This window comes from Cynoglossus semilaevis, chromosome 6, assembly GCF_000523025.1.
Source record: "Cynoglossus semilaevis isolate Cse_v1.0 chromosome 6, Cse_v1.0, whole genome shotgun sequence".
NCBI lineage: Eukaryota > Metazoa > Chordata > Actinopteri > Pleuronectiformes > Cynoglossidae > Cynoglossus > Cynoglossus semilaevis.
Window position 1 is genome coordinate 76,508 of NC_024312.1, and position 16,939 is coordinate 93,446.

Here is a 16,939-nt window from a genome sequence, read left to right on the forward strand (position 1 = left end):
CTCACGTCCTCACCTTCATTAGGGTGAGATATTGTAAAGAACAAGGGGCTGTTTGCACAGTGACCCTGGTCATCAGTCTCCAAAGTCATTTTGTAAGGACGAGTGATTATTTGTCCTCAGGCTTCTTCAGCTGCTGACACTGTACAGTGGATAGTAACTTTGGACTAGTGGTCAGAATGTATATGACAGGCTGATGAAAACTGTGACAGTTGGTTTCTAAATTAAGCAGTATTTTTGTAAATGTATGAAACAGAATTAAATTATTTATCTCCTTGAAGCTAATTTCCTAAATTCCTGGACAATCTCTTTATATAATTGTTAGCTGCTTTGAGAAGAATTGCCCCTTTTTTAAATTTATTTTCTTATTTAAATATAATTACTTCCCTGAGTTCTTTAGTGTAACTGCCTCTTGTCAACTTTAGTTTTAATCTGTCTTTACTGGTGATATAAAATATATAATTTGGGTACCCTTCACCACAGATTTTCTACAGTATAGTTTGGGCTAACCATCTAATTTTGGCTAACCTTAAGCTATATATGGTTACTAACTTTAGCTTAGTTTTAAGCTATTTTGTGGCTATTTTTCTAATTTTAGGTTATTAATTATGGCATAACTGTTTTTTTTTATATGGATAATTTATTATATTCAAATTTGAATGCTATTAAATCTGGGACATTCTTATGCATTCTAAGATCAATAGCTAACCTGTGGCCCGCGGTGATGACGCTAATGATACGTGTGACACCAATGATGGTGTGGCTATTCTTAGCTCCAGTCAACCTTCAGTTCAGGTAGAGAGATTAAACTCCACTGAGGAGTCAACGGTACCGGCTCCGCCCTCCCCCCGTCCCCCCTCTCCACGCCGCCTCCAGGCACAATGTGAAGCTAATGAATCATGAACGCACTGTGTGACTATCATCATCTGATCTCTTGGTGCTCATGTGTACAAATGCCCGTAGGACGACTGAGTGTCGCACTACACAACGACTCTGTCGCTCATTCAGCCGCGTGGTTTAAATTGGCCGTTGTGTGAGCAGTGTGTGAACGAAGGACAACGCCACAGCGCTCATTTACCAGGAAGTGATATACGGTATCTGTACACAATTAATACTCTTATAGAGTTACACTTTGTAACGAATACAACACAGTTTTCACTGGACTTTCACTGCAAAGGACGCACGTTAGCATCCTTTACAAAAAACAGCTAAAGCTACAGTGGTGCTCTGGGATGGAAACAAGAACAACAGATAACTTACCTACTTGTATGTGTTTTCAGTTCCGAGATCTTACATGTCTCTGGGAAGACCGGTACACCCATCTGTCTTCAAGCCTGCAAACGCTACACCCATCTGTCTTCAAGCCTGCAAATGCTACACCCATCTGTTACCAGTCTTCAAGCCTGCAAAAAGTGGGACAGGAAAAGTTAATTTTACAGCTGCCAAGTAGGACTTGATGGTGAAACCTACATTAATGATGGCCACCTACTTTTCGCAAGTGACTTCCTCAAATGGAAGTGTCGCAACTATAGGTTAACGGTGGTTCCATAGTGTATTTATTTTAATGTTTAATGTTGTATTTTTACTATAATGTCACCAGCTTTAGGCTGTTTTTCTTTGTAACAATCGCTACACTACTGCCTTACTACACTAGTATAACTAGTTTCCTATTGGACAGTCGTGTTGTCAGTCACACGTGTTGACTAATCATATGTGCTGTTCCGGTCACGCTTTACCTTCTCTGCCCCAGTTTTGATCTCCTTCTCTGGCTACGTCACTTTCTTACGTACAGTATCATCTATGGGTTCGACTCAGTCTTGTTTACACTGGGGAAATTTGCTGAATGTGCAAGTCTTTCTCTCTCACCCGTCTCTCTCTCTCTCTCTCTCTCTCTCTGGGCTCCTTTGGGTTTTTCCCAAACACGTCTTATGCAGCAGGCATTAACTGCTGTCTATAATTAATGAGAGTGGCTTTATGGCAAACTCCCAGGAGAACTCTTCAGGACAACCCAACATCCCACCCTCTCACCCTCCCCTGGAGGGGGGCAGTCACAGATTGCTGTTGCTGGTTTGACACGGCAGTGAATATTATCATTTGTCTGATGAGTACTGAGTACTGATACCAAGAATTGTGTTTTAATAATGGGTGTGCCAGCTCAATTCAGGGTCCTAAGTTGTAAAGAATCCATTTTTTTTCCTCAGTTGTTCAGGTCAGATATGAAGGCTTCAGTGTTTCCTCCTTGTTTCCTGTTCCACTACAGATGTCACCAGTCAGCTGTCAGTCACCGTTTACTCACAGTGACAGTCGATCAGCGTTCGCAGTCAATAGTTGCCACTTGATTCACTCCAAGTATCACCTTGATTTGATTTATTAAAAAGACACTTGTCAGAGCGCAGAAGACAAAGGCTCAGCAGTGGCAGCAGTTACAGCCGGAGTCATCTTGGATCATTTAAACACAGTGAATCCATGTTAGTTCATGCTCAACGTAACACTGGCTTCCGGACCCACGTCCGCTTTTTTAACCGCCGAGCCACCACAAATAAAATAATTTAAAAAAAAATAAAAATAAATAAATAATTAAAATTAAAATTAAAATTAAAATTAAAATTAAAATTAAAATTAAATTAAATTAAAAATATTGTTTGTAATAGTTTTGTCATCTGTCGGACCTTAAATAAAAATAAAATAAATCTTATTCATTTTGACACCAATATATAAATAATAAACATTAAACAGACGCCAGGTTTTTATCAAACTCTCGGTAGACGTCAGATCTGTTAATTCTAAACCTGTGGACGACAACAGCTGGAAGAAGATGAGGGACATTTAGGAGGTGCTGTAGTTTGTAAATCTTGTCAGTCTGAGTGTAGGCGTTGAGGGTCATTTGTCAAGGTTATTGTCAGATGAGTCACTGAGCAGAGCAGCAGAGTTTCTCTGCTGGATCTCCAAAACAACGTGATTTAACAGGAATTTTTTTTTTTTTTTTAAGCTAATCTCATCAAACGTTTGTGTCCTTGATTTTCCATTTTTCAGCCCCACATCTGGTTGATTCTCTCTGTTCTTCGCATGAACTCGGAGAACAGAGCTGGGTCTGTTGCAGCTGTGCCAAACAAATCCTACTCCTGATGCTGCTGATGCTGCTGCTGCTCTTCATCCACACATCCCACCACCTCCTGCACCATAGTGTAGTACATTATATTTAGATCACAGCCCAGTGTAGGCTTATTTCTCTGTGACCCTGTTCTGACACTCCGGAGTGGATTATTTCCCTCGGTCAAGTTTATGTAATCTCTTGGAATTAAGTCCAACTGTGCAGGAAGATGGAGGCTGTCGGATCTGAAAGATGATCCTTCGGATGAGAAATAGATTTGTTTTATTTGTTTTTGGATACACATTTCTACTTTTCAAAGACTAAGTTAATACAATTTTATTTTAATAGCAGCAGAAATTACTTCAGGTATAGTAAATAAAATAAAATCAAACCAGCAACTAAGTTAATACAATTTTATCTGAATAGCAGCAGAAATTACTTTAGATCAGATATAATAAATAAAATAAAATCAAACCAGATCTGTCATCTAGAATTAGTCGAAATAGAGATGGCACGCAGTCATGTTTTTCTTTTTCATGCTTTTCTTGCTTCTTTGCGTCTTCTGAGCCACAAGGCTCTATTGTTGGCACAATTTTCAAACAGTATTTGCCTCATTTAGGCCACTATTTATTTGCCACTATTTTGACAACTTATGATACTGTGAGCTACCAATACTTGGTCCATTCTTTACTGTATGATGTTTCAGTGGTGCCAATATTTTCTTAAAATGGTTTCTTGGTTAATTTTATCTTCTGGGAAATTTGGCCTTCCTCTTTTCTTTTTTTACCTCAATTCTATTTGGCCAATACTTTATTCTGCAGCGTTTGCCACTTGCTTAGATGGGCAAATGTTTTTTCGAAGCAATCCCGATTTCCTTAACCCCCCCCAACCACGTTTGGACCGGTGTCAGGTACAGAGGTTTGCTCAAGGACACGATAAATCTGACAGCTAAACCATCTGGCCGCGTGATTAATCTCCAGCATGTTCTATCGGCAAAGGCTCGGCTACTTCTCTGTAGAAATGTGTCCTTGTGGACAGGGTGATGTATGTTAAAATTATAGGCCTGATTCTTATCTGCACTGATTCACGTGACAATTGACGGTTCATGACAAATGAGATTTAAATTGACAGTGCATAACCAGACAGCGGGCACTTTTAGACCAGCATCATCCATCACTGTCACGCCGCAGGTCATTGTTTTTCTATGAGAGCGGCCAACGTTCACCTCATTACCACTGAGCCAAAAATGATCGGAGCGTGTATGAGTAGTGGACGCTGTTGTTTCAGATGTTGGTTTTATGGTGGGAAAATCATGGCGGCTCAGCATGACATTAAATGGGCATATTGGATAAAGTCACAACGATATTTAATACAAATATGCTGCGATACAACTGATAATGTTAGTTTAGAACTATTTTGTTTAAACCATAGTGGAATGTGTTAAAACTATTTTGTTTAAACCATAGTGGAATTTATTGAAAACCATCGTTAACGTTACTCCATGTAGCAACTACTTACCAAATAAATGTGACATACAGTAGAATTAACACATAGAAGTCCTAGCAGTTAGCTAAGAGGCTACGATTTAGATGACAAAATATAACAAAGTTGCTAGTTTGCAAGTTTAACAAAAAGGTCTTAGATTCTGCACCATATATGCCTAAAGTTAGCAAAGAGTATGCTCACTTTCCTGTGACTATATCAATGATTTCAATAAAAAAAATAGGCCTAAGATTGGGTCAGAAGCCAGACTTTGAGCACACTTGCAAATAACAGTAAGTCCGATTTTAAACTTCACATTTCCAGCTGTATTTTAATTCTTTAATTAGTTGGAGTGATGTTAAATATATCAAGTGCAGTCTCCAGCTTCACTCTGGTCCCACTTCAACTGGACCACATGCCCCCCCCCAACCCCCCCGTGCAGTCATTCTAGCCTCCCCTGGGTGAACAAAGACCCCTTTCAGTCCAGTTCCTACTGTGATCCTGCAGAGCAGAAACAATCTGTTCTGTTCCTGTTGGTTACTCACTGTGGAGTGACCCAGTCCTTCATGCTGGTTTGATCAGCTGGGCTGGTTCGTGGTGTGATACTATTTCTCATTTCAGTTATGGGAGAAAAAAAAAGGGCATCGCAGAGACAGAGATCAGGATTCCCACACACTTCCAAAGTCTGACTCTGCAACTTAGCTGTTGGCTAACTTTTGGCTATTTTCTGCTAACTCTGCCACTTGTCCAATAGTTTTCCTTTTTTCTGACTAACAATTCAAACAAGTCAGGTATGAATTTCCACCATTTTATAGCTATCCTTTAGCTTGTAGCCGTTGATATTTCAATTGAAAGCCTTGGGTGGCTGATTTCTTACAAATGTTGAGCTATCTTTTACCTGATTTTTTTTTATATTTTCCTAACTTTTAGTAAGGTTTCAAGTTGATGAGCTGTGTTAAGTGTATTTTTTTTAAATATACCAGGTGAACACTTTCAGCTAAAATTTGTTAAATTCTTATTAGGTTAACTTACTATGTGCTAAATAATATTTTTTATTTTTTTTAAAAGTACAGTACAGTTACAGGGAAACAAGCAGCCTGTAGTAACAGATGTTCTTTAGTCTTAGTAGCTACAGATTTTCTGTAATAAATTGTGTTTTGTTTTTTTTGTGTCTGAGTGCAACAGCAGTTAACCCACTTTCGACCAATCCTGCACTCACCTGGCGACCGTGATGATTTTGAAATGCTCCAGGCCCAGAACGCCATTTGTCTGACTGGCTGTATTCTTAAAACTCTGCAGTCTGGACTGGTTTCCACCTGGACTCCCATGATCCTTCAGGGCTGGTGACATATCTGTGGTCTGTGTGACTCCACTGGCCTCATTCAGTCACTGTGTGTGTGGCGACCTGTAAGATGAAGTGGAACCATTGTAAGAATTTAGGGAACAATTTCACATAGAGCAATTTCCTTTAGTCCCCACTGTTTTTTAAGGACTAAAAATGTTCCAAAATTATTTTCGTAAGACATCTAAGGTAAAAACGGATCAATATTTAAACACAATCAATTTGTCAATACCAGCCGGAGAGAATGATGAATGGTATTGATTATTGATTATTGTTTTCAATAGTCACTCCTGTAAAAGATTATTATAAATCATATCAGACTTAAAATCAAGGCAGAAACACTGACAAAACCAACCAGAAAACTGTATAAAAATACAAACAAACAATAAAAAATACAATAAATGGATTGAGCAAATATTTCTATTTGATAAAAATAATATTAAATTAGGTTTTTTTTTCAAATGCGACCCACCAAAACAAATATAAAAAAAAAAAGGCATTTTTATATATATTTTTTTACTTTTAAGAAACGTGTTTACTCTCTCAACATCATCTTTTAGGACACATTTTCAACATTTCTTCCACTACCACCACTCAGTAGTTGGAGTTTGGTATCTGACAAAGGCCTCTCTATTTTTGGTGGCACTGACAGCCTACTTTTTCCACTGTGGTCTGACAGTATCAGGGGAAGGAATCTCTTTTTACCCAGTAAAGTAGGAAGCTCTTCATTTTCAAATGTGATGATACAGCTGTTCTAATGAGAAGAGACAGTTATTTAGGGAGTGTGTACGAAGCTCTGCTGCTACCGATGCCTTCACACTGCTTTCGGGAAAGTGGGACAGGAATGGTTCTTCCCACTTTTCCACATCTACTCCAGTGTTTTGCGGGTACTTCCTCGGGTCATATCTAACACCGACTGCAAAAATGGAAATAAGTCTCCAGAGTAGTTTTGGTAAATTGCTGGTTAAGAATCTGCACTGGAAATATTTCCTCCATGGTGGAGATTATTAAGATTTTACAGTTGACAGCTGCAGTACCAACTGATGCTGCTAGTTAGGAATGTTTACTGGACTTAATGTCAAGCTTTTGTTTCACTGAAGACCCTGGATCTTAAAATCACATGGCCTCAACTCCCAGCACGTGTTTGTTGAGGCCTAAACATAAGGTCAGTGGCCCAACTTGTGTCACAGCAGCCTGACTGAAATCGAGACAGTCGGTAAGACTTTGATTGACAAGCTGACTGACATAAATGATAATCATAATTAATTGTGAAAAATCCTACACTAACCTAAGGTTAATCATATAATATTTTTTTTCTTGTTTGATGCTGTAATTTTAAAGTAACTCCATGTATTTGATTTGTAAAAGCCGTTTACAGCGCGGTTTGTATTTTAGTCACTTTAGTTTTCAGGTCTGACACTATCAAATCAATGCCTTACATAAGCTGCGTGGGAGACAGATGAGGATGAATTTGTAAACTCTGGTATTTAAGAGGACGCAGTGCTATCTTTAACCACCGTGAGGTCGCCTACCTTCATTCAGAGGGCTCCTGTTGGAGAAACTGAAGGCTGTGACGGAGGAGACGCTCCAAGCTCAAGGAAACCACTGTTGCTATGATACTGCTGAGGAGGAGAAAAAAAAAACAGCTTTCTTTAGAGAAAAGTTGAAATATTTTTAACAGCTCATGGTCAGGTGCATGCGGGACTAAAATGTGCTAAGGCTCCGGTTAGAAGCTAAGGTTTTCGCTTAGACATGTACAGCTCAGCGTTTGAACGTCGTGATCAGGTGATTTGAATCCGTCAAGTTCGACCAGAGCTGCGGGTTTGTAACGTCCACACTTGTTTGTTTGTCATCTTTCTGTTCTTCCTAAGATGCTCCACTCCTGTTTACTTTACATCCCCCCCCACTTGTTCACCTGCCTCTCCAGTGCCCCCTGGTGATTACCTAACTCTCTCTCTCTATACTTGTGTCTTCTAAGCTCCTCCCCCTTGTCTCCTAAATATACCAGATACTTTCCTCCCCTCCCCCTGGATGACAGTACTGTTCTCCGGGCTGTCGTGACAAAATAATCTTGGATGACAGTACTTTTCTCCGGGCTGTCGTGACAAAATAATATTTTATGAGGATAAATAATAAAGGTCTGCTCTGCCGTTGAGCGAAGAGAGGAAGCAGCAGCTGTAGCGAGGATAGGGCAAAGATGAAATATGAGCAAAACCAATCAGAGGCAGGGATTAGGCTGTTTCACACACAAAGGAAAACAACACGACTTGAACCATCCATGTCTACTAGGGATGTAACAATTGTTATCTTAAATAACAGAATACAAAAAAATTGCACATTTTTCTGTCAATTTATTAAACAAGAAAAGAATATAAAAATTAACTGGAAAGAGTTCCTGTCTTTACAAAAACACTGTTTGTGTCTGTGAAAGAAATTATTCCCACATTCTGTTTGAACACCTGAATGTCACTTAGGTTATTCACCAACAACATTTTTCTATGCAAAGCGCCACCTACTGTACTAGAGCATGTAGTGTCATGGTATGACCATGAGTGAGTGAGTTTTTGAGATAACACAGCCTATTCCTTACACCTTGATGAGATTAATTTCTTCACGCATCGTCACGTCTCTACTGTTTAACCTATTCCTTACACCTTGATGAGACTTTTTACCGATGTGACTTGTCACGCATCGTCACGTCTCTACTGTTTACACATCCACATATCCGTTTTTCTATTAATTGAAGAATTAGTTGTAATTAATCATTAGTCTTCTATGCATTTAAATAACAACGTTGATTTGACTTATTGCGGCAGAAACCGGTCGCTGAAAAGCCACTCTGTGAACCACTATCCTGAGGTCCACTTTGCAACTACGTTTTTTTTCCTCATCCATTTCAATTGAGAAACAAAAAAAAAAGACAAGCAGACAAAGGTCAAAATGTCTCTTGGTAGATTGTTCTTGAGACAACTGTGTGGTTATGTCAGAATGCTGTTAACTTGACCTTGTTCTCGACCTTGTTCTACGTTAATAAAAATCCTCCAATCCTACAAATCTGCGGGAACATGTTTGATCTCCTCTTTTGTCTCAACCTTCAGTCCCCCTGGGACCATACACACAGAAGACAATCAGCACCATGTCTCTCCTGGGGACAATAAGACTAATCTGTGTGGGACAGGAAGGAAAACGAGGGCAGATGAAGCCTCACAGCTGCCTTTGTGACCTTTTTATTTTTTTTAGCTCTACTTCTGGATATTCAGTCAGATGAGGATCAGGTTAAATTAGCTGTGGTTCCTAAAATACCGGGATTTAATAAACGCTCCATAAAGATCGTCTTCTGTGTCAGCTCTGACCTCAGACAAGGTTAATTGAGATGGGATTTTAAGCTTGAGGCGCTTTAGTCAAATGAAAAGAAAAAGAAAACATTTCCCCAAAGTGTGTACAAGTAACAATGTGTGTGATTCAGAAAGTGGTTTATTTCAGTATCATATTTAATCGTTTCACTCCTTTTGTTGTTTGGTTTTATGCTTAAGTTGGTGACACTGCAGTTCATGATCATTTAAATGTAGAATGTTGAATTTGAATTAATGCCAGATGTGACCCACATGTGTCGTAGGCATCATGAATATGGGCCAAACCTTGATTAAACTTGCGCCAGAGATCTGGGCCTTATAGTCCTAATTCTGGATGCCAGATCTGGGCTATTAGAAACAAATCACTGCTAAAAAAAAACGGCGTGTGGTCAACGCTGAATCAGAGACTGTCTTTATATGGTCTTAAAGTTCATAAAAGATTAATTACAAATATAGATTCCAACACTTCTTGCAGCTGCAACCAGGATTAGGGACCAGAGAGACTTCTCCTCTGCAACGTTTTCCAAGTTACACCACATTAAACCACTGTCACTCCTAATCCCCTGCCAGAGACTTTACCACCCTTTTTCAGCTGATCCTCTTTTTTTTTTTTTTTTTTTTCCTCTTGCATGCCAAGTACAGCGCAGTGGGCCGCAGACATCATCCTCGCTCGCCTTCACAGTCAAACTCTTCACGCCTGTCACGCTAAATAACCACAGAAAATGACATGATCGGTGAGAAAATGCGCTGCCATTGTGCCTAGAAGATGATGAAAAGGTGGGGAAGATGTGCTGAGAGCAGGGTGAAGCCCAGGGCTGTCATGGGAAGGAAGAAAAAAAAACACATTCTGCTGAATCTAATGTTAAATTGCATTTAGTCTATTAAAACGTGTCCGCTCCAACTGCAGTCCTAAATTTGACTTACCTCATACGACCCATAAGTCACCACCGAGTTCCACCTCCACTGAATTTTAAACATAACGTGACGTTGATGAAGAAATCAACGCATTTTAAACTAGTTCATGTGCCAGAGTTGGTCCCTGAGCCTGACTTTGGACCTCCCTGTATCCTGACAGCACTGGTTGGCTCTTATGAAATGTAGGGCCTTTTACAGGAGGGTCAACTTGTGATGTTTTTTTTTTCTAACTAAGGGATGAAATAGTCTCATAGTGACCAAAACGTCTGAGCTGATATAGAAGGGAGCCCCGAGGAACATAATCTCATTGTCTGTTGAAGAAATGTCCAAATCTGCTCCGATGAAGCCCCAGCTCCGCAGCTCATGGCAGGAGAACTCAGTGAAAAAACAATTACAGAGGTATTAAAATGTCAGGGCAGAATTTATCAGCGGCACGACTCTGTCCCTCTGAGTCATTCCTCACTCCAACCAAGTGGAATCAAGCCTAATGTCACACCTCGACCTCAGTCGCCGCCGTTTGGAGTTTTATCCACCACTGGGAGGGGAAGTTTCCCCGAGGGCTTAGGAGACAACGAAGTGACCGTCATTGCAGGGGAAGAGGAAGGAAGGAGCAAGGAGGGGAGAAAACTGGTGTAATGTGTTTAAAACAGCCGACGGCTGCTGATTCAGAGCAGCACAGCTCAGCATCTCTGCACCAGTTAATTGCTCGATTGACTTGGTCGTCTGCCAGTCACACAATACGGCTTGAAATGCTCAAGACCACACACACACGCACATACATACTAACACACACAGTGACTACAGCAACAGCCAATTGGTGCTCAGGAGAGTTTATAGTTTAGTATCCCCTCCTCCCCTTATCTCCACCCTCCTCACGCCACAAGAAAAATAATTGGACAATAACTGTTTCACAGACCTTAAAGGTTTCATTTTCAATCACACAAAGACACACAATAAAACCCAAAAAAAAACTAGTCATTGGAATTATAGGAAGTAGCTCTCTCTCAGACAGGGGCAGGTGGACAAAACATGCAAAATACAAAAATAAATTATTAAGAAAATGTCCTCCGCTCTAGAGTCAAAGTCCTGAAGCTTACACCAATACCTGGACACTTTCTAATTTTTCCGGCCAACAAACAATCTTGAAAAGTAACATACACTTTGCTTCAAGCCGCTTCAAGCCACTGTGTGTCACAATGATTTTTATCGACCTGTGTGAAAAGTTTTACTCCCCGGACAATGTTTTCTCCCATGACTTCACACTTGCAATCAACCTATTTGACTAAAATAGGAGGAGAAGGAGTCCGCTGGGAAATATCCCTGACTGAGACATGAAAAGGACAAGAACTCAGAAGGGAAATTACCATGGATAGAACAAAGATAAAAGGAAGGCCTTTAAAAAAAAAATCTATTGTCTCTTATACACTATATTGGTATAATATAAATTGTATTATATTAAAAATACTTTTTCTAAAACATCTTTTTTTCGTATTGCCTTTCAAACACTTCCAGACCATTAGAGTTGGAAAACCCCTGTGTTTTTTTCCAGGGCAGGTAGGAATCCCACCACTGCACTGTAAAACATTTCTACAAACTTCACAGAATCGTCAGTGAAGTCGGTGAAGAAACGATTCCTTACGCTTTATAGGAGGTTAAAATACACATTTTAAAATCCTCTTGTTCTGTATGTGTTACTGCACCGTCCTCACATCACCCAAACATGTTAATGCTCCTCCAGAATGAATGGCAGCTCCGAGGTGACTGATAGCGTCTAAATTAGCGACACTGATTCACTGCCTGCATGGTGAGAGTGAACTGGCACGCCGCTGCTAAAGCTGTGAAAATGGCAAAAAATGAAGTATTGTTCCTATGCTAATCTCCAGCTTGGCACTGGTGGGCTGCTGGTTTTGTTCCAGGAAAATTTGTCACACATTTTTAGTTCGTGGAACACGTCCATGTTTTCTCTATACATTAACCTGGGAATGTGGTGAGGAAACACAAGAAAATGTCGTAAACATTTATTTGCAGGGTGGTCTAAACATGGAGGATGAGGATATATTTTATTTAATATTTGGTTTAGCCTGACTATAGTCTCTTTGGGATGAGACTAACGATACAACAACAAATTGTCTTTGTCAAAGCGCCAGAGTTTGTTTCTAGACAGACACTCAATTTAAATAAAATAAAAATCAAATTTTTGTCCAACAATATTATTTGTTTGTTTAAATGACCTCATAATTGACTAAATTCTAGACCCGGTTGAAGAACACTGATATACTGGCAGGAATTGAAGAAAGACATTCACAAAGATCTTCTTCAACACCTTATTTTTTTTTTTTTAGTTTTCATAGCCATCTGCTGCCACCTAGCTGAAGAGTATTTAAATTGTTCTGCCTTTCATGCTTTGACGAGCAAAGAAGAATAATATGCAGTAAATAAATAATAATTTTCAGCCCAATTAAGTGAAATTGGATAATTTTCTCTATGGCACTCTAGTGGGCCACGGTACAGGGGTTGGGAATCGCTAGATTGAGCCACAGGGCTGTGTCACTGAGCCATGATTTTTTATTTTTTTTTATCATTGGACACTGAACTGTTGGATAAATCTTAGCTTTAAAGTTTCTTGAATTTACTGTACATTATGTCTGGCATTTAAAGCAGCTCAGCGCTCCAACACCGCTGCTGCTGCTGCTGTTGTTATGAACGTTAACACCTTCTGTTGAACAGCTTATCTTTTACAGCTTTCTCATCCCACAGTTTTATCATTACTACTCCTAATTAGACCCCGTTCCCCCCTTATAATTACGCAGCAGCCTGATTCCTAACACATTAACAGACAAGGCCATTACCAACTTCGCTCTTTCAGGGTTTAGCGCCATTGTGAGTATGTTCATTAACTGCTGGTGTTTTGCATTTTCATTGTTCCACTCACCTGCCTGGAAACCACGGATGGGGTTTTTGGCGAGGAGCTAAATCGGGTACGAAGCCTCTCCTCTGGTTTGCGCGGCACATCGAGGGAATTTCCTCTTCCATGTTTGATTAGCAGGTGAATTTTGGGCCTTTTGATTTCATCAACCCATGCGACCGTAGGTGCAGCAGAATGAATTCCGGAGTTTTATCTGGTGAGGGGATGAAACAGACGTGATTGAAATAAATTCATATTAACTTAAAGTGCTTGTCACTCGGCCCCTGTCTGCTCCCGGTCCGAGCCAAAGTGACAGGGTCACGACGACGTGAAGGGGGACGGAAATTGGTCTGACACTTTAACCACCGTCATCTCTCTCTCAGCCTGCGGGGACCAGAGAACGAAAATCTGCTTATGACACCAAAGAAATCACCGCAGGGCTTCTGCTTCTGCTTCTTCCAGCTTCACACACACACACACACACACACCGTCATTTCCGCTGTATTTCCACTGCTCTCAGTTTAAAGTGATAGGATCTTTTATTAATGCTCTGCGCTCCTGCGTTGACATGGAGACCGTTTTAATGATTAATCTTGAAGGAAAGAGTCGAGCGTATACACGGAGGAAGGAGGGAAACCAATGAGACACTTTTCACCCAGGAATCCTTTTTTTTTTTCCTGGAGTTGAGTGGATATCAGCAGTTCATTCATGACTGGTTTGGTGAAATGTCAATAGTTTTTTGTCAAGTTTCCAACTTCACACTACAGTGATGAGCTGAAGCACTTGATGCTGATTAATAACATGGATTAGATCCAAAGAGTTATGAGGATGTAGGATGAGGATGAAGCAGCGTTGTGAAGTCGTTTGCTTGATATTTAGGAGAATTTAACTGGGATTGTGTTTGACATTTAAAGCAAGTAAAATTAATTTGTCTAAATTCCTGCATTTTCCTTTAATTTTCAGGACAAATATATAATTTGTAGGGGGTGAAAAAAAAGGAGGGTTGCTCATTTTACTCCACATAAACGAAACTAGGATGCAAAGTAACGTAAAAACTGTGACTGGAATTATTCAACAGATAAGTCACACCTGTCACACCAAAAGTCTTTCAACCAAAACACTAAATAAAACCTCTGGGGTTTTTAGAAGAAGTTATTCTTCACTGCTGTATTTAATTAGAAATTTCAAGACATCCCTTCTCTGCTGCAATCTCACCTCAATCTTGTAATTAGACGGAGTGCTGGGCGGACAATGCAGCTGCGCTCAACGTGGGACGGGGACAGAGGCAGTGGGGGAGGAGACTGGAGGAGGGGGAGGGCGGTTGGTGTTGAATACTAACAAACGCAACAAAAGAACAGATGTCCTTTAGGACTGAGCGTCTCTTTCACATACAGAGCTTGTTTAAATAAAATAAAAAAAACCTCAAACTACTGTTGTTTCTTATAGCTGAGAGGAGTTATGTCTGTATCTGGTAATAGATGACAAATAACTAATGAAGTATAGCAAAAGACAGCTATAAAAAAAATCAAATCTTCACTGAAGTGAAAGTTACATGGTGACGATCAGAGACCAGACAATCAGCAAAATTCCATTCAGATTACTAGAAAAATTAATCCTTCCTGGCTTTGTGCTCTGCTTTAAGCAGCAGAAGGGATTAATTCAGACTCTTTAATCTGTTATTTTTTATTATCGAAGGCTGTCATATCTCGAGTTTAAAAAAAGCAACGCTGGGATTAAAAGAAAAATCTGCAGCCCATTCTGTTGAGAGGAATTCAAGTCGTGCTAAAAATTTACAGGAAATATTTAGGGACACTTTCTTAGCCTCCTTTACGCCGACTCCTGAGATAATCCTGAAAAGAATAGTGATTTTTGAGTTTGAAACGTGTCACTTACTTTATGCTTTAATGTCATCATAGTGAAACAACGTGTGATTTTGAAAACATTAATTTTATGTTTAAAGTGTTTCGTATGACATCTTTTTTTAATAAATCCATATTTATCACTTTTTTCTCCTTCTCTTTTTAAACAGCGTGATGCAAAGGGACAATATCTGTTTGACCTCATCTGTCACCACCTCAACCTGCTAGAGAAGGATTATTTCGGCATCAGATATGTGGATCCAGACAAACAGAGGGTAAGTGTTTACACTGTGTAGTACATAAAATATTACATAAATTTACTTCCTGTATTTTTAGACTTACTAGTGTTTTTCTGGTTCTCACAACCACTCAAAAGCACTTTACACCACAGATCCTACTACGTCTGGAGTCAAACCCACAACCCTCCTGGTGTAAGACCTGCAGTACCTACCAAGCTACAGCCATCAGCAAACTACAAAATAAATAATTAAACGTAAAAAGTGTGACATAATGAGTACTTGATTCATTACCATCAATACATGCAATAATTTAAGGATAATTGTTAATATTCTGTTAAAGAACAACCATGGACATACTGTACATTCTAATTTTAAAACGAAGAATGTCGCCCCCTGGTGTTCATATGCTACTTCTACTCTAGCTCCTGAGTTTCACTTTTGAGGAAAAAAAAAGCTGTGTCCATTCTTTGTTAAAAGACTGTGTTTGAGGCCAAAATAAGGAAGTTTTCTCCCTATAAATAAACTGACGAGCTCCAACAATCTGGTGCTGCTGATTAAAGTCAAACAGTTCCAACGAAAGTTTTTAGCTGAAATGACAGAACTCATTCCTAAACTTTCGTGTTCAAGCAAATGTTCTTGGCTGGTGGTTGAAGATTCCACAACTCACGCGCTTTTCTATCGTTAAAAAATGGATTCGAGCTAGCCCGTGGTCCAAAGTGAAAAGCCGTGTTTGCGTGTTTTCATTCATGAAGTATTCACAGGTTTGTAGCCCATGTTAAGGTCCAGCAGGAAGAGGAAGAAAAAAGAAGGCAGGTCCTGCTGATGCTACTTTGCTAACACATGACATCCAGGGCTATTTCAGGGCCCTGGTTGCTGGGGTGGGATTTTGGTTGGAGGGAAGGTAAACTGGTAGTGAAGAAAGAGGAGGAGGGGAGGAGAAGGAGAAGGAGGGGGGAGAAGATACGGCTGAATGTCTGCTGTCAGCAGCAGCAGGAGTTCAGTCTCAACCTGATTTTTAATCAGACTCCTGCTGGGGCTCAGCTCTGCACAGAGAATATATTCATTCATACCTGGGAATTATGACGACGGCACCGAGAATAGAGATGATGTCATTTATTTACATGCATCCTTACATGCAAGTCTTTACTGAGTGACTGAATTCAACCAATAATAAGGGGCTGACATTCAAGTCTTTACTGAGTAACTGAATTCAACCAATAATAAGGGGCTGTGGGTGGGAAAATAATATGTATCCTGTTGTTGAGGAATTTTGATTTACCTCTGTTAAAACATGATTAATTACAGTCATTGATTAATCATGACTAGTCGTGATCAATCAAGATTAATCATGAGTAGTCAACAACTATCTGGTGTTTATTTGTTACCGGTTAAATATAGCATCGATGCACAGTACTTCGCTGTCATTAGTACAAAACAGCGTTACATTAACTTTTTTACAGTGATTTCCAAGGCTGTAAATGACTATATAAAAATAACTGAAGCCAATGAGTAAAGTTATATGTGGATTATTGAGATTATTAATCTTTTTTTCACACTCATTAGTTCATATTTCTCTACTTCTCTCCTGCAGCACTGGTTGGAGTTCCCCAAGTCTATTGCCAAGCAAATGAAATGTAAGTATTTAAAGTATGGTTCAGGCTAATGCAGACATTATATTTCTGCCTTATATATTTCTGCCTGCTTTAAACTCTCACCTGTTCCATTTCAATAACCTTAAATAAATCATCTTCACCCC

At 39.6% G+C, this 16,939-nt stretch overlaps 1 protein-coding gene and 1 long non-coding RNA gene across 6 annotated transcripts in view; one reads left to right on the plus strand and one right to left on the minus strand.

Moving 5' to 3' along the window:
- LOC103379439 (uncharacterized) overlaps window positions 1-16,939 on the minus strand; it is a 37,066-nt gene that overhangs the window by 17,051 nt on the left and 3,076 nt on the right. Inside the window, exons 5-8 of one of the 3 annotated variants that reach the window (XR_003049863.1) lie at window positions 13,113-13,299; window positions 7,445-7,534; window positions 5,790-5,975; window positions 1,258-1,331 (exon numbers count right to left, since the gene is read on the minus strand). This is a non-coding gene — a long non-coding RNA (uncharacterized LOC103379439). The remainder of the gene's footprint in view (window positions 1-1,257; window positions 1,332-5,789; window positions 5,976-7,444; window positions 7,535-13,112; window positions 13,300-16,939) is intronic. The other 2 variants (XR_003049865.1, XR_003049864.1) reach the window with 2 other exon arrangements.
- Window positions 1-16,939, plus strand: part of frmd5a (FERM domain containing 5a) — a 42,463-nt gene that overhangs the window by 10,250 nt on the left and 15,274 nt on the right. For all 3 annotated transcript variants that reach the window (XM_025056155.1, XM_017032925.2, XM_008310985.3), the window contains exons 2-3: window positions 15,115-15,219; window positions 16,775-16,817. In XM_025056155.1, the coding sequence (XP_024911923.1) occupies window positions 15,115-15,219; window positions 16,775-16,817 (148 nt within the window). The remainder of the gene's footprint in view (window positions 1-15,114; window positions 15,220-16,774; window positions 16,818-16,939) is intronic.